Source organism: Prionailurus viverrinus, chromosome B3 (assembly GCF_022837055.1).
Source record: "Prionailurus viverrinus isolate Anna chromosome B3, UM_Priviv_1.0, whole genome shotgun sequence".
Taxonomy (NCBI): Eukaryota; Metazoa; Chordata; class Mammalia; order Carnivora; family Felidae; genus Prionailurus; species Prionailurus viverrinus.
In genome coordinates, this window is record NC_062566.1 from 44,360,171 (window position 1) to 44,375,363 (window position 15,193).

Genomic DNA, 15,193 nt, shown 5'->3' on the forward strand with positions numbered 1-15,193 from the left:
CATTTTCTTTGATAACCATTTTTGTTCACTGATACGATCAGGCTAATGAGGTAAATTTAAATTTGGTCATGGATTTTTTTTCCCCTGCTCATTTGTAACCTAATAGTGAATTCTGCAGTGATTTTTTTTTTTTTAATTCTGTAACTAGTGGCTATTGTTGGCCTATAGGCCTAGAGTGGATATTGCAAGAGGGAAGTGTAGGCAGACAAATTAAAATGTTTATTCTTAAAACTAACTTAAACAGCACAGATGCCTGTAGTTTTAGTAAAAGATTTAAAATATATGAACATAGGGTTAGCATGAAGCAATATTTAGCTGTTATAATAATTTAGTAGTATGTACGTATCATTGAGCAGTCATGGGGGAGGCATCTTTTGTGTACAACATGTGGTTGAATAAATAGTTATCAAAACAGGCTTTTGTGGCTTTATCTTCTGTAAATTTGAAGCACTCTTTTTATTCTAAAGACTGCAAGTAAGTATTTTGTGTGTAAGGATTATTTTTTTCCATTTTGGCCACCACCTCTTAAAATTACAGTGTGACTAAAACTGGAAGTTTATTTTTCCATTCTGAGGCCGAGAGCATAGTGCTTGGGGAATACTTTAATAGCTACTCCCTGAAGTTAAGCCAGTAAAAAAACTTAGAGCCTGTTTATTGTTACTTAATTTTATGGTTTTTTGGGGGGTGTAACAGGTACTTTTAGTTAGAATTTTAAGTGAAAAATTCTAGAACTAAAGTTAAGCATATTAAATGCAAATTATGTAATTAAGCTTCTTTTGAAGGTTAATAAATACCTTTGAAATTTGAGGTAACAATGAATTTGAGCTCAGAAAAGCATGCCTTATTTTCTTTCCTAAATGGAAGAAATCTATACATTTTAATCATTAAATATAATTAAATATAAAACTTATTTGGAATTGAAAAGTCAGATGAATTAAATTTTCATAAGACATAGCAAGAAAAATTTGATTAAAACTAGGTTCTTACATGTTAAGATAACAATTTTAATGACTTCTTTGCTCAAAACATGTATTTTACTCTACATTCTCATTTCAGGGGCCTTCTTTTCCTCCATTGTCTGAGTATGCTCCACCACCGAATCCAAACTCTGACCATCTAGTGGCTGCTAATCCATTTGATGACAACTATAATACTATTTCCTATAAACCACTACCTTCATCAAATCCATATCTTGGCCCTGGTTATCCTGGCTTTGGAGGCTATAGCACATTCAGAATGCCACCTCACGTTCCTCCAAGAATGTCTTCCCCATACTGTGGTCCTTACTCACTCAGGAATCAGCCACACCCATTTCCTCAGAATCCTTTGGGCATGGGTTTTAATAGACCTCATGCTTTTAACTTTGGGCCACATGATAATTCAAGCTTTGGAAATCCATCTTATAATAATGCACTAAGTCAGAATGTTAACATGCCTAATCAACATTTTAGACAAAATCCTGCTGAAAACTTCAATCAGATTCCTCCACAGAATACTAACCAAGTATCTAACCCTGACTTGGCATCTAACTTTGTCCCTGGAAATAATTCAAATTTTACTTCTCCATTAGAATCTAATCATTCTTTTATTCCTCCCCCAAACACTTTTGGTCAAGCAAAAGCACCACCCCAAAAACAAGACTTTAGTCAAGGAGCAACCAAAAACACTAATCAAAATTCCTCTGCTCATCCACCTCACTTAAATATGGATGACACAGTGAATCAGAGTAATATTGAATTAAAAAATGTTAATCGAAACAGTGCAGTAAATCAAGAGAATAGCCGTTCCAGTACCACAGAAGCTACAAATAACAGCCATGCAAATGGGACACAGAATAAGCCGCGACAACCTAGAGGTGCCCCAGATGCATGCACCACTGAAAAAAGCAATAAATCCTCTCTCCACCCAAGCCGTCATGGCCATTCTTCTTCTGACCCAGTGTATCCTTGTGGAATTTGTACAAATGAAGTGAATGATGATCAGGATGCCATCTTATGTGAAGCCTCTTGTCAGAAATGGTTTCATCGGATCTGCACTGGAATGACTGAAACAGCTTATGGCCTCCTAACTGCAGAAGCATCAGCAGTATGGGGCTGTGATACCTGTATGGCTGACAAAGATGTCCAGTTAATGCGTACTCGAGAAACTTTTGGTCCGCCTGCAGTGGGCAGTGATGCTTAATCACAGGCATTAGTTAAAGTGATTTTTTTTTCCTGTGTATTTCAGAGGCTCAGTGACACAGGATTTTAATGTTTTACATTATTTTTTTAAATGCACATACAAAAAGATTATTTACCTTTCAGTTTTTGTTAATATTCTACTTCATTACCAGTGCAAATTTTGTATTGTCTTTGTTTGCTATCTTAAATGAGAATAATGTATATGGGGGTGCTTTAGAAAGTACTATACAAATAAATGTTAGTTGTTGTTGTTGTTGTTAATCATAAACATAAAAGCCTCTTGAAGCTTCAAAATAATATATAGCAAATGTAGGCAAGTTTTGACTTTTAAAAGTTAGAATCATTGAAAAATGTACATTGCAGAGCTGAACTTTGGCAATATTACATTAAACAGTTCAAAAAATTTTTCAAGGATCTATTTGACATATGTTTTCAAAAAAGCATATGTAGCTGTAACATGGAAGAAAGCATACATTTTAATGGATGTTTTAAAAAATAATAGAGTATGACACCAGATTTCTCCCCACTAGGGTCCTTGAAATTAATGACTTTCCTATTTTCAAGTCAGTCTTTCCAAGATATCTGTTTGTACAGATAGGAGACAGATGTTAGCATATAGTAGATGCTCAGTAAGTATTTGTTGATTGACTTGTGGATTGTACCACATGAAATTGCTAATACTAGATCAGTTGAAAATTGACTGCAATTAGTAGAGTTGAAGTGAAGTATGTTTCTAGTTGTGCTATTTAGAATTGTAACAGTGTTATGCCCTTCACTCTTCAATTTCCTTTGATTATTGAGTTTTTTCTTATTGTTTTCCAGACAAATAAATAATATAGTATCCTCAGAAGAATTATGGATACTTCTTTTGATATGATTTCAAGCCAGGACAATACTGCAAATGAGATAGGTGTAAATATCAAGTTGGGCCTACAAGGCTCCGCTGGGGAAAGAACACCACTCAGTGGTGGTTTGAAAAATCTTGTTCTGGGGAATCTGGATTCAAAAATGAGCCTCAGGGGAGATCAGAATCCATCTTAAAGACCAATTAAGAGCCAGGGTGAGAGCTAACTCACAAACAACAATTCAAGGCCTTGAAGCAGACAGGAGCTTCTGCTGTGACTGGGAAAAGTGAAAAGATGAATCCAAGAACATCCTCCTGGGAGAGGATCAAGAATGAAGACAGTTGGAGGTGTACTCATTAAGATTCAAAAAAGCAGAAACATATTTTTCGAGTGGATCATGAACTGTGACCAAAAAAAAAAAAAAAAAAAAAAAGATACTATATATGACAATTGATAGCAATTTATACAATATTTGGATATTTTTGAAGCTCCCAAACTTGCACCATCATCGTTGTGACCAAAAATGTTCTGAAGGCCATATGGTGATCTGCAAAAGAATAATTACTATTGCTTAAACCCTGGTGAAACGACAGCAGCAGCATATTGCTGAGGAAGTAAAATTATGCATGAAAATTTTGATCAAGAAAGGTCCTTTGGTTAATAAACATGAGCCCACACTTTTACATGACAGCACTTGACCTTACACGTCACAAGCCACGAAAGCAAAGTTAATTCATTTGGGATATTCAATGTTGTCATGTCCATTGTAGTCACCAGACCTTTATCCAATGAACTACCTTCGTTTTCATCATTTGAAGCTTTTTTTTTAAGAAACAACATGTTCTCCAATTAAGAAGTAGTAATTGGAGGATCTGAACAATTTATATATCTGAAAAAATGACCAATTTTTTTAAAATGAAATATTTAATATCTTATTAGAAAGTTATTAATACACATACATATTTTGATTGAATAAAACTTATTTTTTTAAATACAGTGTTTTAATTTTGACCTACAGAAACAGCAATTTCATATGGTACAAAGTAGTAGAAGGTTTTCTCCATTTACCTGTGACTAGTTAGAGGTGAGTACAAAATATTTTCAATATAGTTGTAAAATGTATATCTTTACAGTTTTAGAAAATGAAATGATATAAATTCTAATACTAGGTACTCCTCTGTGTGACATCTTTACCAGTTGAAGCAGGTTAAAGGCAGTATTTTTGGCTGACTCTGACATTTGATGTGTTCAGTAGCATACTTGAAAATCCCATTTTGCTTACATTATAGTTTTTATTAGAGATACACAATTTTTTAAATGTTTAAGGCTCTAGTCATGTTCTTGAAATCCTAGTAAGTGCTGATTTTTAAGAAATGATGCACTGCATGCTAAATGCTTATTCCTAGCATCGGGTCATGATTTTTTATGATAATACAGTTAGATATTGAGTAGAACCTTACAGTGTCCTCAGGAGTTAACATTTTTCATGGTAGGACTTGAGTTGTACTTATTGTTAAAATTGATTTTGTGGTTTCTTAAGCCATCTGTTGCTTACACTTTCAGTAGTTGGGTGAAAGTGAAGTAACCTCTCCCAAGCTAGTATAAAGATACTTGATTCATATTGAGATTCTTTTCCATTTCCAAGTAGTTGTTTTTAAAAACTTACAGTTGAATTTTTATTCAAGTATTTAGGTCTTCAGAGCACCTTATTTAAATAAGAATCTGTAAATATTCAAAAGAAAACTCATGGTTGAGTGACAGTGAATCACTGAAAAACTATAAAATCATAGTTCATGAATGTTTTCATGTCTTTGAAGTACTTTTCTTTACTAGTTCCACATTTGTCTCCATATGACACTAAGTCAAAAATTATCTAGACAGTTTTTGATAGGAAAAATGATGAACTATAAGACTGGCCAGGTACCAATTTGTCCAATTTGACCCAAATAAGGCTATTAAACAAATTGTTATGGCTTTGTTAGGACAAGTGATGAGCTTCCCTAAACATTTTTAAATATTCATTGATAGGAAGAAATGTACATAGGTCGAATAGCCTTCCAGTAGCATTGCACATTTTTTTATGTAATCCTTTTCTTTCACTGAAAGGCCTCATCTTGCATGCACACATATACACAGATACACACCCACATACACACCCACACAATTGAACAGGAAATCATAGTTTCTCTTACATTCTCAAGTTTTGTCTAGTTTAACCTGACTGACCCTCAGCAACTAGGCTTTCTCACGACAGCTAGTCATGATAGTTTTAATGCATCAGTTCCTTTCTCAGAACTCACTTTTTATTCATTTCACTGCTTCTAGATGCTACTGGACTCACTAATGCTGAAACGGCTTAGCTTGTAAAAGAAAATTTATGCTTCAGATAGAGTGCTTAGAATTAGATTTGTGATCAGTGTTTTTTTCCTTTGGTGTGAAATACTTTTAGAGTACTGCTATTATGATTCTTGTTAATCCAAATTAGATTATGTACATAAAGCAAGATTTTCTTGTGATAGTGCTTATTCTTCTTAGAGTAACAATATAAAAAAAATCCAATCTTTTTTTTTTTTTTTTTTTTTTTAGACTCCCATCTCTGCCTACTGGTAGGGAAAAAACCTCAATAGTGTGGGTCACCATGAATTCTGCTAACTTTAATCATCCAAATAAGTATCAGGAGTCTTCATCTAGTATTCTTTCAAACTTGTTTGTCTTGAACATATTAAGAGTGCTAGTACTTACTGTCCATACTATAGTAATTGTATTTAATAGTAAAAAAATATATATATATGTAAGTAATGGTTTTTCTAAGGGAGCTCTAAAGAATTTTTGAGTTTCTTTCTTTTTTATAGTGTATAGAGGTTTCATATGCATGAACATTTGTGCTATTTTAGACGTTTTTTAATTAAAAAGTTCAGTTAAGAGCATCCAGGCTCCCAAAGTTCATTTGTAAATAGTGGTTTGGAACATTATATAAGATGATTAGACTGTTAGGAAAGCTCATAAAGGCTTATTTAAACCATAATGTAGTTAAGCGATAGTATCATGCTGAACACTCAGTTTTCTTTAGGGAACCAATCAGTGTAGGAGGTAGAAAGAAACAGAGGTCTTCCTTTTTCCTGATGTGATTCAGGTAAGTTTAGTTTCTTGGTGTTAGTGTTTCCTAGTTGCCCTGTTACATCCTAAACCCTCCGGTGGAATGCTATATAAGCCAGCTTTCCTCTTCCCTTACTGGATGCCCTGTGCTCCAAAATTCCATATTTTTCCTCCAATCAAAATTCCCATTTCTTTCTGTGGTTATGGCTGGCTAGATTTTAAGGAAAAAGTGTTTTCCACCGAGATGCAAATGAAGATAGTGAAGAAAGTGGGATTAAACATTTTTTTTAAGACTGCTTATTCAGAATGAAGTTTTATCTAATATCTAAGATTTCAGACAATATGACCACATTTCAAGTACTGTAGGAAGCAGTATTTTTATCAAATTGATGGATGCTGTCTTGAGAGTACTTCCCAATTTCCTTTAGGTTTTTGGATATTTTCATAGTTTCCTCAACTTTTGAACTCAGAGGTTTCTTCTCATTTCCACATTTTAGTAACTTCCCCCTTTTCTGTATTCTCTTTATCCAGTAGAGCAGTATAGAAGTCACATCTGCATTTTTCCAACTTTTGGTACAGTAGTGGAAGTCTAGAGGTACTCCTGGAGTAAGGAGGCTAAGGCTGGCATTAACATCTCCTAAGACATATGGTCTAGGGGAAATGAAAAATGGCTGTCAATAAGCCAGACATGAATACGTCAGAGGCTGCCTGTATTTCATTGAAAATTTTTAATGAAAACCCGAGATAAGCTTCATCTTTGTCAGTTTGTCAAAATACATTACTTGCAATTATATTAAAACTTATTCTAAATACCTGTACTTTTCTTGTTCTGTAGATGATATAGATGATGTTGCTTGTTAGTTAAAATATCTTTTATAAAAGAAAGTCCTGCTTCTTATCATGATGTATGTGACTTAAATGACTGTTTCATATTAAAACTATTTCTTCCTTATGTACTGTTTACATATACCTCTTTTTGGGATATTAGTTCAGTACTTTTATACAAATCTGAGTGTGTTCCACATTGGTGACATGTATTTTTGCAGTAATTTTTTGTTTTGTTCTTAGAGCATGTCTAAAGTAACACATGCACTAGTGCTGTGGTCTGTGGCAAAATTACTGTAATTCAAATTGGAAAATAAAATGTTTCCAGACTTTGTCCAACATTTATTCCTATGGCAAAGGAAATTACTATGTAATACTAATTATTTCTTACGCTGGTATGTTTAAGCTACTCTATGAAGTATGTGAAACATCAATATTTGTGGATTAGTAGATGGCCTGATGTTTTGAAATGGGAGAGAGCGGTAAAATTTGGTGTTAGCAATTCATAACACTCATAATACAATAAATACTTCTGAAAATTTTGGTTTTCCTCTTACAGTTATAACTTATTAAGGAATTATTATCTTAATTGGTGGTACATATTAGGACTTTTTTTTTTTAGCCCATATCATTAAAATTACATTCTAGACTTTGAACCTAGTCTGATATCTTCCAACAAAAGATATCATTCACTTCTTCATAACCAAAATAAGTAGAAATGCTAATCTTCATTTTTTAAGAAACTATTATAATACCATAAAACTCCTCTAATTTACTTAGAATTTGTAACCATTGATACAAAGACTTGAATGGTGTTTACTTTGTACTATCTGATGAAAAGATTTGTTAATAAAAGTCATAAGGTTTTAAGGAAAAATGTTTAATCTTAGAAAAATGTGAAGCTTTATAAAGCATTTAAGAATACTACATAGCTTTATAAAGTATTTGTTTGAGAATACAAAAGCATTCTTTTGCCATTAAAACAAGTACACAGAAGATTTGTAATTGATAATGCTTGGCCAGTGCAAATTTGTATTTTTGAAATTATATACTTGAAAGAAAAAAAAAAGAATGCTCATGAGTGCTTAAACTGCATATCTTTTTAAATATTCAAATTTTTAGACTTTTATCAATTCAAACTATCCTGAATAAGGCTTTGCTGTATTAGTGATGTATATTATAAGATAAATGTTTACCTGTGTTATGTTAATGGTATCTCTATACAGCATCATTTTTGGCTTGGTTGTTGTGTGGTGTATTTTGTACACTTGGTTGTCAATTATTGATAGGATTGACATAGCAATAAATCTGATTCAGTTCTTAATATTTAAAAAAATACCATATACTGTACTGTGGCATAATTCCATTATATTTTATTTGAATCCCTAATGTTTTCATGGGTCTATTTTGAGGGTTAAAAATTTAGAATTACATGTTAGAAATTTATTTTTTCCTGGTACCTTCACATGCAATCTCTTAGAAATGGATCTGCTTCTATTTAAATCATGGAGGTTTTAAGAAGTATTAGTATTAATTAATTCAGGAATTGCTTTGTGGAAAAATTTCAAGTATGAAATGACTAGGTTACCCCCAAATTGTTTATTTTCTTTATATGGTTTTGTACAGGTTACAGTTTTCAGAGAAGCAAAATTGGCTGGTAACTGATTGAATATAGTAGATAATGGATAGTTTGTCTAAGGGCTTCCAAGTACTAAACCAAAAATTCTCAATTCTGAGTTATTTTTAATAATTACTATTAATAGTGGTAAGCCAATTTATCTTTTTCTTTTGATTCTTTTAATTTCTTGCTTTTGATCCCTTTCTTTCTTCCTTAAGCACCATGCTAGAATTTAAGAGGAGTTTATCGTCCACATTTTAGTTTTTTTATTCTGCAGATAATTAGTAAGACAAGTAGAAGTTCCACTTTCAAAACACTCCATGTTATTGTTGGCCATTCTTTTCAGGGTTCATACTAAATGTCATTTGTGCATTGTATAAATAATGTTATTTATCAGTATTTAGACCTACTATTGGTAAAAATTATGTATGGCAGGCTTTCTTGAACAATATGTATTGTAAGTTTGTTCCTATAGTGTTATGCTTCAGATTCTTTTAAATAAAGCTAGTTTTCAAAGAGAAAAACAACTGTTTTTTTAAGTGCTTGACTTTCAACAGGACAATTTTAGGTTATAGGTATGAAAGTCTTCGCTTTGGGTAGGAAATGTTCCAGGAAACACTTACCAGGACAACAGCCTATAATTTACCAGGAATTTAATTTTATACTGAGGACCAAACCAATATTTTTGGATAGGTCTTGTTACATGCATTTTTTCCCCTGTAAAGTTGATACATAACACTGAGCCCTGAGTGTCCTTAGAAAGTCTGAGCATAATCTATCTCTATTTTGATTTTAACAAATTAGGACTTAAGTTCTGTTAATAAAAAATTAATTGGAGAGGAGCTCTACAACCTCACAGCTTAACAATCCCTGAAACAGAAACACCCCTGTAGCAGTATTAAGAAGAAACTTGTCTGAATATAAGATTAAGTTTACAAAAGACCTCCAAAGTTTGCTGGAAACATCCATTACGTGTCTAGACTTACATGGAAAGATGCAAGTGGATCTGTCAGTTGATGCAACTTGATATTCGAGGTAATAGGAATGACAATAAGATAAAATTATATCAAGATAATATTTGAATGCATGAAAGTTCTATTTAAATTTATGGGATGATGGGGCACCTGGCCAGCTCAATTGGAAGAGTGTAGGGCTCTTGATCTTAGAGTTGTGAGTTCAAGCCCCACATTGTGTGTAGAGATTACTTAAGTAAATAAGAACTTAAAAAAGTTTTAAATAAGTGGAAGGAAAAAATAAAAAATGTGTTTATCTTACGTGCTGTAGAAGAAAGATGTACAGAGACTTCCTATAAAATAACATCATGAGTGGATGCTCTAAAGCACCCCCTGTGTTTGAAGCATAGTATGATAAATATAAAAAGAAAATTGGGTTCAAGACCAAAAAACATATCCAAGGGCAAAAAATAATAGGAAGAAACCTTGAACCATGCTGAAGCAGCAGCCTGCCTGACTCTAGGTCCAGAGTAGAAATTTGCAGCCAGAAGTTCTAATCTGACAGGGTAATGAGATCTAAAAGTGCAACTACATTTCAAAGCTTGCAAGATGCAATAACAGTACTTTTTAAAAGAAATGTATACCTTTAGATAATTTTTAAGCCCCAAATATAATGAACTAAGTGTTGATCTCAAGAAGATAAGAAAATTAAAAATGTAAGGAAAGTAGAAGAAAGAAAATAGTAAAAAAAAAATAGGAACTAAAAAACAGGATAGGAATAATAAAGCCACAAGCAGGTTAGTTTTAAAAAGTTGAATAAAATTGATGATCCTCTAGTGAAACTCTTTTTTTTTTTTTATGGCAAAAATAACAAGAATGAAAAAGGGGACAAAAAGAGCACTACGTAAAGGCCAAGCTGGTATTCCTCTCTGTTGCTGCAGCCACCACTTATGAAAGGAGGCTAAACAGCAAAACCTACCTCCAGGTGATACGTGGGGCTCCAGCTCATAGGAAGATGTGGGCCCAAGGTTTGCTCAGTTAGTAACTGGTGTCATCAAAGACACTAGTTATCACCAAAGAATTGGTGATAGAAAATCAAAGAATTGAGACAGTGAATTAGTATATAACACTTGGCTAAATTGAGGTCTCTAGGACACAATTCGGAGGCAACTTAAAACTTCTAGAAAGGATGAACCCAGAGGAAAGAAAGAAAAAATTAAAGAATATGCCCACTGTAAATCAAAGTTTCAAAATGCATGAAGAAACTGGATGATAAGCAGCCAGCCAATACTTTTTGAAATTTCAATCCACTCAAGATGAAGATATTAGAACAGCCTGAAAAGGACTTTAAGATAAGTATGTTACAGGAACCTGAAAGGCAAACTAAAGAATAAAAATTAAAGTTATGAAACGTGGTAAGTAGACATTCATTCATTTACTCAACATTTGTTGAGTGTTTTTTATGTCAGGCACTGTTCTAGATGCTAAAAATATAGCAGTACATGAAACATAAAAATCACCATTGTTAGGAGGTTTTTATTCTAACAAGAAAATAAGCTATAAAGTAGGTTAGAGAACAAGTGCTATGCACAAATAAAAAAGAATGATAGGGAATGCTCAGGGTGGTAGGGTAAGAGATGGAAGTTCTTAATTTTTAATAGCTCAGTTAAAAGACACTTAAGTAATGACCTGAAGAAGTAAGGGGGACCATCACACAGATAACTGGGGAAGAGAATTCCAGACACAGGTAACAGCAGGTACAATGACCCTGTGGAAAGCATGCTCGGCACATTTCATATATTTCAAGGAGGCCAGTGTGTCTGGAATGGAGTGAACAGGAGGAAAAGTGACAGGAGATGGGGTTGAAAAATTAACAGAAACCCAGATTATATGGAACTTTGTAGTTCATTGTACAGCTTTTGGCTTTTATTGGAGAGTTTTCAGGAGAGAAGGATCATTCTGAGTGCTGTGTTGAAAAATAGATTCAAGAGGTAGGGAGTTGAAGGAAGAAGACCAGTTAGGAAGCTATTATAATGAATTCCTGTGAGAGATGATGTGATTATAACGACAGAGATAGCAGTGGAAGGAGTAAAATGTGGATCTTGTTTGGTCTTGATTAAAAAACAAAACAAAACACACAGCTGGGGAAAAGTGACTATGAAATTGGATTATATGACATTGGTGATTATTTTAGTTGTTATAATAAGGACATTGTGTTTATTTAATAAAACACCTATTTTTAAAAAGATGAATACTGAAATGCTTATGATTCTTCACCTGGCTTAAAAATAGTCCAGAGGGGAGGGGCATCTGGGTGGCTCAGTGGTCAAGCGTCTGACCCCTGATTTCGGCTCAGGTCATTATTTCACAGTCACAGGATCTAGCCCCTTGTCAGGCTCTGCTGCACTGAGCATGAGGCCTGCTTAAGATTCTCTCTCTCTCTCTCTCTCTCTCTCTCTCTCTCCCCTCCCTGCCACCCTACCTCCCTCTCTACCTCTGCTCCTCTTCCCGACTCACTTTCTCTCTCTCTCAAAAAAAAAAAAAAAAAAAAAAAAAAAGTCCATCAGGAAGAAAAGGAGCCAAAAAAATCAGTAAGGACATATAAGACTTAATATGATTTTCAAATGTGGCCCAGTTATCACATACAGGAGGATGTTCAAGTGGTAGTTAAGGCATGTTAGTTCCTTATCTCATTCAAGACATGTAAAGATACTGGATAATTTCAGATTTTTTAAGAAAAAATAGTGGATTATGTATTTGTTTGTTTAGGAGCGTGCATGCATGCATGCAAGCAAACAGGAAAGGCAGAGAGAGAGGGAGGGAGAGGATCTTAAGCAGGCTTCATGCTCACTGTGGAGCCCTAAAAGGGGCTCAAATCTCTCAACCATGAGATCATGACCTGAGCAGAAATTGAGTTGGACTCAACCAACTGAGACACCCAGGTACCCCATGAATTCTGTATTTAAAAAGTCATAACTTCTAAGTAAATTTAAAAGTCACAATTAAAAGAATATAAGTACAATATAGCTTCTAAACCAGCAGAGGGCAAAGCAGAATACAGAAAATTTTATCAAGCCACTAGAAGATAGAAAAGCAGCTAAAAAGAAACAGTAAGAAAAATGTACCTAAAACCAAATGTAAATGGATTCATTTCACCTATATGACACTCTCAGATAAGACCAATGAATTTTTTTTTGTCCAAATGACTTTTACAAGAGATACACATAGAAATTTCAAAAGCAAAGGAATGATTTATGTACAGTGATATTTATTAAGAAGTAGAAAAGCCAAATTCTAAATAATTGTATACTTTAAAGTAAGTATACTTTAAAGTAAGACCTTTTCTATAATGAAAATTATGAAGAATTAAAAAACTTCATGTTGTATTAAAAAAATGGAAGAAATGATGACAATTGTTAGGTAAAAAAAAAGTTTAAAAAGTTACATACAAAATGATCACAATTAGTTTTTAAAATAAACATTTTATATGTCTATGTATACCCACCTGGAGATAATTGTCTGGAATATTATAAAATGTTACTGTGTTTATTCCTGGATTAAATGGAATAATCCTGGATTTTTTTTTCCTGGATTTTTCTCCTCAGTATTGTCAACAATAAATACATATTCCTTTGGTCATCAGAAAACATAGTTTAAAAAGAAAAGAGTAAACCGATAGCAAAAGGTATAACAGGAAAATGCTAATCAAAGGAAGCCACTATAACAATGTTAGTATCAGACAAAACATAATGTAAGGCTATTATCAAAAAGATAGGAGATAACAAATGTTGGTGAGGATGTGGGAAAGAGGGAATCCTTTTGCACTGTTGGTGGGAATGCCAACTGGTCCAGCCACTACAGTTTCCTCAAAAAATTACAAATAGAACTAACATATGATCCAGCAATCCCAATTCTGGGTATCTATCCAAAGGAAGTGAAATGACTATGTCAAGGGGACAATTGCAACCCCATGTTCATTGCAGCATTATTTATAATAGCCAAGGCAAGGAAACAACTTAAGTATCCCATCAATGGATGGATGGTAAAAAACAAACAAACAATGTGAATATAATATAATATTATTCATCCATAAAAGAGAAGGAAATTCTGCCATTTGCACCAACATCGGTGGACTTGAGGGTATTAGACTAAGTGAAATAAGTCAGAGAAGGACAAATACCACATGATATCATTTTCATGTGGAAGCTAAAAAACTGACATCACAGATACAGAAATTGGATTAGCAGTTGCCAGAGGTAGAAGGGTGGGGGTCAAAATGGGTAAGGGGGTCAAAAGGTATAAACTTCAGTTATAAGATAAATTCTGGTGATGTAATATATAGCATGGTGAGTAAAGTTAACAATACTAGTATCATATATTTGAAAGTTGCTAAGAGGATAGATCTTAGAAGTTCTCACCATAAGAAAAAAATTGTAACTATGTGAGGTGATGGATGTTAACTAAACTTATTGTGGTGATCATTTCACAATACATATATCAAATCACCAGGTTGTACCCCATGCCATATGTCAGTCATATCTCAATAAAATTGGGAAAACTACTTCTGGTTACACATTTTAAAAATATATGTAAGGACAAAAATATTAATAGGAAGGAGAACGTTTTGTAATTATAAAAGGAACGACCCACCAAAATGATCAAACAATCATGAATACATATGCTTACCACAGAGTTTCAACATAGATAAAACAAAACACAACTACAAGAAGAAAAAAGTAGCAATTGTGTGAGATTTTTAAAGAAATTTGTATCAAAAGTGATAGCTCAAGTATATGTTATATGTTAAATAACAAACATGTATCAAGATCCATTTTGAATATTAAACCAAATGTGGCAAAAACAATAGCATGTTGTTATTTCACATAAAATGAAGTTTAAAGATAGATGGTTCCAGGACTGGTATATTCATCAGCTCAGTATCAGGAAACCATGTAGATTTCTCTGTGGTTCTCTTGGCTTTCCTTTCATGGTTGCAAGATGGTTATCATTGTTCTATATATCATCTCCTCACAGAATAACATCCAAAGCAAGCAGGAAAGGAGGCTTATGTTGCTCTATGTTTATCAAAGAGGAAGATCCATTCTGGAGAAGTTGGCGGTGTAGGAGGACACTGGGCTCACCACGTCCTGCTGGTCACTTAGATTCCACCCACATCTGGCTAAATAACCCAGAAAACCGCCAGAAGACTAGCAGAACGGACTTTCTGGAGCCAAGCGCAGACGAGAGGCCCATGGAGAAGGGTAGGAAGGGCGGCGAGGCGGTGCGCGCTACACAGACTGGTGGGAGGGAGGTGGGGGCGGTGGAGGGGCAGCCCGCCCAGCAAGACAGAGCCCCCAAAGTCTGGCTGGCAAAAGCAGAGGGGCCGGACTGTGTGAGTTCTGACAGCCAGCGGGACATAACATCTGGAATGTTATAAGTCAACAGCTCTGCTTGGAGAGAGGGACGGTAAGAGGACACCAGGAGGGAGAGGTGTTGAGCCTGGAAGACAGCTCAGCTCGGCAGGGAACAAAGGTACTGGCCAGCGCCATCTCCATCTCCCATCCCCCAGCCGAAATCCCAAAGGGAACCAGTTCCCTTCACCCAACTTGCTTGCACCCCGCAAAAACCCAATGCTGTGCTTCTGTGGATCCATCCCTCCAACGAGTCTGCCTGCTT

The 15,193-nt window shown here is 34.4% G+C and overlaps 1 protein-coding gene across 2 annotated transcripts in view; it reads left to right on the top strand.

Annotated features, from left to right (window-relative positions):
- PYGO1 (pygopus family PHD finger 1) overlaps positions 1–9,088 on the top strand; it is a 31,179-nt gene extending 22,091 nt beyond the window's left edge. Inside the window, exons 3-4 of one of the 2 annotated variants that reach the window (XR_007153284.1) lie at positions 1,057–4,109; positions 5,612–9,088. Coding sequence is in view for 1 of the 2 variants with exons in the window: in XM_047864080.1 (XP_047720036.1) it covers positions 1,057–2,181 (1,125 nt within the window). In the remaining variant the exon portion in view is untranslated. Of the gene's footprint in view, positions 1–1,056 lie in introns of both variants that reach the window. The other variant, XM_047864080.1, reaches the window with a different exon arrangement.
- The last annotated feature ends 6,105 nt before the right edge of the window (positions 9,089–15,193 follow it).